Source organism: Taeniopygia guttata, chromosome 4A (genome assembly GCF_048771995.1).
Source record: "Taeniopygia guttata chromosome 4A, bTaeGut7.mat, whole genome shotgun sequence".
NCBI lineage: Eukaryota > Metazoa > Chordata > Aves > Passeriformes > Estrildidae > Taeniopygia > Taeniopygia guttata.
Genome location: NC_133029.1, coordinates 14,708,237 through 14,716,101, shown reverse-complemented (window position 1 = coordinate 14,716,101; position 7,865 = coordinate 14,708,237). Strand labels below are relative to the sequence as shown.

General features: G+C 58.5%; 1 protein-coding gene across 2 annotated transcripts; it reads left to right on the top strand.

Annotated features, from left to right (window-relative positions):
• The first annotated feature begins 402 nt into the window (after window positions 1–402).
• On the top strand, window positions 403–7,542 carry FAAH2 (fatty acid amide hydrolase 2). 2 transcript variants are annotated; one of them, XM_030272738.4, is made up of 11 exons: window positions 403–632; window positions 733–815; window positions 1,006–1,139; window positions 1,405–1,614; window positions 2,013–2,132; window positions 2,616–2,751; window positions 3,524–3,641; window positions 3,971–4,090; window positions 4,983–5,094; window positions 5,684–5,878; window positions 6,530–7,542. In XM_030272738.4, the coding sequence occupies exons 1-11, from the start codon at window positions 432–434 to the stop codon at window positions 6,703–6,705; spliced, it is 1,605 nt and encodes a 534-aa protein (XP_030128598.2). In that variant the 5' UTR covers window positions 403–431; the 3' UTR covers window positions 6,706–7,542. The 2 variants fall into 2 exon arrangements, with proteins under 2 accessions (XP_030128598.2, XP_072785304.1); XM_072929203.1 differs by having other exon boundaries at window positions 5,684–5,739; window positions 6,530–6,745.
• The last annotated feature ends 323 nt before the right edge of the window (window positions 7,543–7,865 follow it).

The following is a 7,865-nucleotide window of genomic DNA, read 5'->3' as shown; positions in this document are numbered from 1 at the left end:
GGCAATAGAAACTGCCATCATCGCTGACATCTCTGCCCGGGCAAAGCTGTCACACGCATTTTACCATCAAAATGTGCCTGCCCTTATCAGAATGCTTATGCTTTCAAAAGATCAAGCAAAAGCTATTGCCGCCAAAAACTGTCAAAATTACCGGATACCATCTATGGGGACAGGAGTCAATCCGCGAGGACTGAACAGCTGCCAGCTGCCCCGCTTCTCCGAGCACCGCTGCGTTCCCGGGGCGGGGGGGGGGGGGGCGGTGCGGGCCGGTGCGGCCCGTGGGCAGGCGGCACCGGGACGGGCACCGGGACGGGCACCGGGACGGGCACCAGCACAGGCCGCGGCGGGGCGGTCGCCATGGCAACGCGGGGCGGGGCGGTCGCGGTGGCGTCAGTTCCGGGCGGGGCGGGGCGGGGCGGGGCCGGGCCGGCATGGCGCTGTCGCGGGCGGAGCGGTGCCTGGCGCTGCTGCTGCGGCTGCTGTCGCGCGCCTGCCTCGCGCTGCTGGCGCTGCTCCCGCCGCCCGCCGGTGCCGCCGGTGCCGCCGGTCCCGCGCGCGCCGTCCCGCCGCCGCGCCGCGCGCTCCTGCTGCTGCCCGCGCGGCGCCTCGCGCAGCTGCTCCGCGCGCGGCAGGTACCACCCGGGCACCGCGGAGGGGGGGGGGCAGCGCGGGTCGTGGGTCCCGGGCCGAGCGCGCCTGACGGCGGGACCCGCTGTGCCCCCCCCCGCGCAGGTGGCGTGCGTGGAGGTGGTGGAGGCGTACGTGGAGAGGATCAAGGAGGTGAATCCCCTCATCAATGCCGTGGTGAAGGACAGGTGAGCTGCTCGGGGAGAGAGCGGCTCCCCGCCTGCCTGCCTGCCTCCGGGCCCCGCTGCACCGCGCCGCCACCGGCGGAGAGCAGGCAGCCTCACTTCCCCCACTGTCCCCACTTCTCCTGCCCACCCGTCCCGCGGGGAGCCGCTCCTCGCTGATGCAGCCACAGCATCGCCGGGTGCTTTGCTGCAGGTTCGAGGAGGCCCTGCAGGAAGCCCGGCAGGTCGATAAGCTGCTTTCCGAGGCTCCTGCCGATGACTGCCTGGAGGAGAAGTTCCCCTTGTTGGGAGTTCCCGTCACCGTTAAGGAGGCCTTTTCTCTCTACGGTGGGTTTATCTTTGTGTCTCTGCAGGTCTTGACGTGCTCCCCACAGTGGTGGGTGGCTGTGGCAGGTGCTTGGAGGGAAGTAGTCTCCCTTTCCCTGGTTTGCAGCAAGCTCTGCCTGGGCTTCTGCGTTTGTGTTCATTTGTAGCACACAGGCCTGTGGTGCCTCGGAGGAGCAGCCCTCACAGGGAGCCTGCTTCTCACAGCACTGGGTCGTCTCGGGGCACTGGCCCTGATGCCTCCCTCCTGTTGGCCTTGGCACCACAGGGATGCCCAACACCTCTGGCTTGGTCAACCGCCGCAACGTGGTCGCCACTTCAGATGCCACCGTGGTGTCACGGCTGAAGCAGGCAGGTGCCATCCCGCTGGGTGTCACCAACTGCAGCGAGCTCTGCATGTGGTACGAGTCCAGCAACAAGGTCTACGGGCGGACCAACAACCCCTACGACCTGCAGAGGATTGTGGGCGGCAGCTCAGGTGAACACCAGCACCTCGGCATGGTCCTGCACGAGTGGCAGGTTAAAATGCAGCAAGGGGAGTTCCAAGTCTTTGCACACAGCTATTAACGTGTTCCTGGGCTCTTGCAGAGCCTATGGGCCTCTTTCCTGGGCACTGCTGTAGGCTGTTGGGAGGTCTAGCTGCTTTGCCTCTTCTGTGTGATTCATCTGGCATTGCTTCATTTTGCTCTGTTGTACTTCAGCAGGAAAATCCCTTTGGCCTGCATTCCTCAGCTATTCCCCACTCATCACTAAAGCCAAGGTGCTCCCCACCTCTCTTGCTTTTTAGGCCCCCACCCTCCCTGTGAGGTGTTCTTGCTTTCCTGGATGATTTGCACCATAAGTCTGTGGGGTTTTGCCATGTTTTCTCCTGTGCAGGTGGGGAGGGCAGTGTCCTGGCAGCTGCCTGCTCAGTCATAGGTGTGGGCTCTGACATCGGTGGCAGCATCCGTATGCCTGCCTTCTTCAATGGAGTCTTTGGCCATAAACCCACAACAGGTAAGGGGGGTGTTGGGGCTCTTCCTCTTCCCCACATCAGAGATGCCATGAGGTGGAATGGGGGCTGTGGGATGAGCCCCTTCAGGACACCCCTATGCTGTTCACTGGTGGGATTGCTGTAAGGAGTCAGGTAACCCCTTGCTGGGACAAGCCTGTTGAGGGAGCACAGCTGGGGTTGGCAGTTGGGAAGCTTTTGGTGGCAGAACACCAGGCATGTGGGAGATGGGCAGGGGTTTACCCAAGTACTGCCTCCTCAGCCTGGGATGTTTTCACAAGGTTGGGATCTGCTGGATATTTCTCTGTCTTTCACTGTCCTCACTGAGTGCTTTTCCTGCCATCCCCACCCCATGCACTTTGCCATCAGCGCTTGTGGGGTGTGCAATCCCTGGGGAACCATATCTCCCTGCACCCAGAGACGCCCCAGCAGGGCTGTCCCTGTCTGCAGGTGACACTCGGGGTGGTGTCTGACTTCTGTGCCCTCAGGGGTGGTGCCCAACGACGGCCAGTTCCCAAACGCTCAGGGGGTGCGGACCAGCTACCTGTGCACGGGGCCCATGTGCCGCTACGCAGAGGACCTGGAGCCTGTGCTGAGAATCATGGCCGGTCCTGGGGTCAGCAAGTGAGTTTTCCCACTGCTCCAAGCTGCTGAGCTGGAGTCAGCAGCTCTCTGCTCCTCACAATGTATTAGTCCTTCGTATGAGACAGGTCTGCACCCCACTCAGTTTGCCTGTTACTGATTTCCTTCCTCTGCTGCTGGCTTCAGCAGGACCTTGGCTGCTGGGGCTGCCTTTCCCACCACGCACGTGCTCCCAGGAACTGGCAGCCATGGGCAGACTGATATCTCCCCCTTCAACAGTGAGCTGCTTCCCAGCTCTGTCCCACACGGAGGGGCTGGCCTTGCTCCTGGGTGTTACAGTGCCTTTCTTTCTGTTGTTGAATGAGGAGTTTTCCATCCCACACCATGGCCAGTTCAGTTCCTTCAGTTCTTGGTCTGTGCAGTCAAGTGCAAGCACGCTGTGTGCCAGTGAGGGGCAGGGCACAGATGGGGCACATGGGGCAGCCCTCCCTTCTGCCACAGCCTGCACACAGTTGCTCTCTCTATTACCACTTAGCTTTTCCCCTCGTTCTTGCTCAGTCCCAGCCTTGCCTGCAGCCAGGGTTTGTAATCACAAGGTGCTTCTGGAGAAATGAGAACTTTCCCAACAGAAACTTGATGGGACTCAGGGGGCAGGTGAGCAGCTGAATGTGTTGTGGGCAGTAGGTATCTGTGTCTTGTCACTCTGGGGGACAGACCCGGGTCTCTTGAGGGCACATAACAAGTGTGTGAGAACCTCTAGCAGCTGCAGAGGAGCTGGGGATGGATTTGTGACAAAGCACCATTCCTTTTCCAGGCTGAAACTGAATGAGAAAGTGTCGCTGGAGAAAATCAAATTCCACTGCATGGATCATGACGGCGGGTCCATTTTTGTATCACCTGTGGACAAGGAGATCTTGCAGGTCCAAAAGAAGGTAGGAAGCAGAAGAGGATGGTACTCACCGGTGTGAGCCTGAAGATAGAACTTGGGAGGCCACTCAAAGGAGGCCTGGGGAGGGGAAAGAGCTGCTTTGTGTGTGGCTCCTGCAGGAGCTGGCGGCATCAAGGGCTGGGGAGGCAACCTTGCATCCCAGTCCTGTGCTTTCAGCGGTCAAAAAGTAGAAAGAACTTCTTCAGAGGTGAAGAAGACACAAGGGGAAGATCTTGCGAGTAGGTCCCCTTACTCTTCTCTGTAATTTCCACTGGCTGATGGCAGTGCATCAAATCTTTGTGGAAACAAGCCCATCCTTGCTCTTCCCTTCAGGTGGTGGAGCACCTCGAAAGTGACCTCGGGGTCCAGGTTCAGCATGTGACAATCCACAAGATGAAGTATTCTTTCCAGATCTGGTCAGCCATGATGTCATCCAAGGACAGTGACGGGCAGGTGTGTCAGAATGAGTTGACAAAGGCACAACTTTGGAGGCATCAGGGAAGAAACAGCTGTTTGGGGCCAGCTGTGGAGAGCTGTAGGCTGTCCAAACCTACCCAGGGGCTTTCCCTGTTGCATGTACCCCCCCAATCCTCCTTTTATTTCTTCCTAAAGTTGCACAGCTCCTTCTCCCTTGCTGTCCTGTGGGTTGAGGTCCTGGCTCTCAGCAGAGGAGCAATGTGGTAATAGGGAGCGGGGAGGTTGTTCTGGCACATTGACCTTTTCCATGCAGGTTGGTAAGTCAGCCAAGCAGGGGGCATCCTGCCTTGCTCTTTGCCCCATGCTGTGTCTTCTGACTTGTAGGCTGGGGTTAACACCCTTTGGCATGCCAGGACAGGCAGGGGACTAGCAGCTTTCCAGCAGGAGTCCTGCTTGTGTTATTTTTCCCTGGAATTGCAGCTGCTGTGCATGCAGGAAAGTACTTTGTAATAAAATAAACTTGTGGGAGTGTCGTAACTTGTGCATTCCTGGCACACAGGCAGTGATGAAACAGTCCAGCCCCACCACACCAAGGAGGTCTTGTCTGGCTCCTCTGCTTCCTTCTTCCAGATCCCATTGTTGTATCACAGGAGGAAATGCTTCTGGGACATTACACCTTGCATTGTGTTAGTTGGGTGCTGCTTTGGCTGGGCTCTCCCTTCTTGCTGTCTCTAGCAGGGAAAAATGCTCCTGTTGCTGCCCTGGATCAATGTCAGAGCTGTGGAGCTCCTGGTGGACATCTCCTGTGTGACAGTGGGAATAGCTCTCATTGGGATAATGGGATAACCAGAATTTCACTGTCCAGTGCCAGCCTGTGCCTCCCTGCTGCATGGTGGCTGTGCTGACGGGGGGAGTGGGTGTGTTACAGGAGGCACAAAGATTCACGGACCTGCTGGGGGACCACGGGAAGCCAGTGTGGCCGCTGTGGGAGCTGATGAAGTGGCTCGTGGGGATGTCTTCTCACACTCTCCCAGCTATTGGTAATGCTGGCAGGGGCCCTGGGAAGTGCAGAGGCGGTGGTGGGGTGGGCAGGTTGTTAAATGCAGGTATTACGCTTCCAATGCCCAGTGAAAGAACTCAGGGCTTGCCCTGAGCAGCTTCAGCCTAGTTTTGTAATGACACTCCCTGTCTTAGAGTTGCATGCAAGCTCAAGAGTGTGGATCTTTGATAAATGGGAGTGGGTACCTTGAGGGAAGAAGTGTGGATGATGAAACTGGGGGCAGAGTTCACTTCTGCTGTGAGCCACATCAGAACTGCTAGGGGCTCAGAGGGCTCAGTGACAGCCTGCACTGGTCTTGTTTCATAGCAGCAGGTACGAGAGAACCCTAATGAGTGCAGTTGTGCTGCTGTCTAATGAGTGCTGGGGTCATTCTGCCAGCTCTGCTCAATCCCACTAGCTGGAAAAGCTGGAAGGAAGAGGCAATCTGCTGTGGCTACTGGCAAGAAGGGATACTGGGGGGCCACCCCAGAAGCAGAGGATGTTGCATGTGGCTGGGCATTGTGTTTCTGCCCCACACAGCCCACAGTCCTCTCATATGCTCTTGTCCCCATTTCTGCCTTTTGCTGCAGCCCTGGGACTGACAGAGAAGCTGGTGAACCTCAACGTCAGTGGGAAGGCCAAGCTGGTGAGCATGGGGAGAAGCCTACAGGAGGAGATGGAAGCACTGCTGGGGCCAGATGGAGTGCTCCTCTACCCCTCACACCCCACCATCGCCCCCAAGCACCACTCCCCAATCTGCATGCCCTTCAATTTTGCCTACACAGGTTAGCAGCCCTGTGGGGGTTGCAGGTAGGGCTACTAAGATGGTCTCCCCATGGCAGCAGTGTGGGCTGGCACCTGGGGTGTTGTACCCAGTGTTTGCATTGCTGACGGTGGGCTGTGCAGCACAGAGAGGTGTCTTGTTGCTCCAGATGGTGGAGTGAGGGTCAGCGTTCTTCATACTGTGTGGCATCTTGTACCTTTTGCCAAAGGGGCCTGTCCACAGCAGGGCAGGTCTGACTTGTGTGTGATATTGGGGTTTAGCAGGAACCCAAGACCCACCGTCCCTTGGGGTACAGCCTGGGGCTCCCTGTGTGCTTCCCATGTGGTCTGAACACCTCGGTGCCAGTGTCAGTGCTGCCTTGCTCTCTGGAGTGATGGCGGGCTGGTGCCTGGGGCAGGAATGTGCCAAATTTGGGATGCCACAGTGTGTGCCATCACTCATGGATGCTGTCTATACACATGATGTGGGCACTGGGAATCTCTGGCCAGTGATGTCCCTTGTCACCATTTCTCTGCAGTGCTGCATGAAGCACCAGCTCCCAGGATCTTGGTGCTGTGTATGGCAGAGCTGCCTGCCCAGGGTGGGAGAGCCAGGCAGTGATGTGTCCCAGTCACTGAGCTCCCTTTAATCCATCCAACCTTCTCTCTTGCAGCCATCTTCAACGTGCTGGGCCTGCCGGTGACGCAGTGCCCGCTGGGGCTGGGCAGCGAGGGGCTGCCGCTGGGCATCCAGCTGGTGGCAGCCGCCTACAATGACCACTTGACGCTGGCAGTGGCCCGGTACCTGGAGAAAGCCTTTGGAGGATGGGTTGTACCGGGGGAGGTTTAACCTTGGGAGCAGGGACAGAGGCAGTGACAAGTGCTGATGCTTGATCCCATCTCTCGGCACTGTCTGCTCCCTCTGCATCGCCCTGTGCCCTGCTGGGAGTGGCTGATGGTGCCTCCAGCCCAGGAACAGCTGGACCATCACCCCTGGAGTCCTCATCCCTGTGGCACCCTCTGTCAGGGAGAGACCTGCCTTTCCCAAACCCCTCAGGAGCCCCAGTGCCACAGTCTGAGGATGCCCTGCCTGCATCCTGCCTGCAGTGGCACCCACCCACCTTTTCCAGACCGTGGAGTTGGCCAGCTCTGTAACCCTTCTGCTTTCAAAGCACTGAGAACTGAGCAGAGGACGTGTTACAGATTGCTGGGGGCAGCTGTGCAGCACCCCTCAGGGCTCCCTGGGCCTAGGGGGTCCTGCTTGGCCCGACCCTACCCACAGGGCCAGACTGTGCCTGCTGCACCCAAACTTTCCAGCCTCCACCATCCTCCTAAGCTCCTGCGGGCTTCCCCCACCCTCTGACCAAAAGGGAGAGGGGGCTGGGGGAACCATAGGCCTGCCACAGCAACACTACAGGTGTGGTGAGTGCTGGGCTCTGTGGTGTGAGCAGCTGTCAAGCGCAGCTGGGAGCATTTTAGCAGTGGCTGAAGTGTCTCCTGTTTGTGTTTTCCCCTTCTCTCTGGAGGGATTATCCTGCCTGACTGGTATCCTTTGCTGCCTGTCCTGCTGAGCTGCCTGGCCTCTGCCCCAGGAGCAGACGTGGGCAGCAATGTGAATGGTTCATCTGAACAGGCAGCAAGCACAAGGTGTTTTGATTGAGGGAGGTATTAAAGAGCTTGTCCAGTCTGCTGTGGTTGTGTGTCCTTTTCTTCATGGCTGTCTCCCTTCCAGCTCCTGCCAGGCCCCAGCCCCATCTCTACCAGGGGTGTGTCAGGGCTGCCCAGCACTGCTGGCCCTTGGAGTGCTGGAGGGGACAGCAGTGGAGATGTTGGCATTGGCCCCCCGGGTGGCACGTGGCCACTGGGCTCTTGTTTTGGAATGCCCAGGCCAGCAGTGACTGCTGGGCTCTGGGCAGAGCTGGATGGTCCTTGTGAGCCCCGCAGTGCCGCTGCCAATGGCTCTGTTAGCCTTGCAATGGTTGCACAGTTCTTGGGAAGCACAAGTCCAGC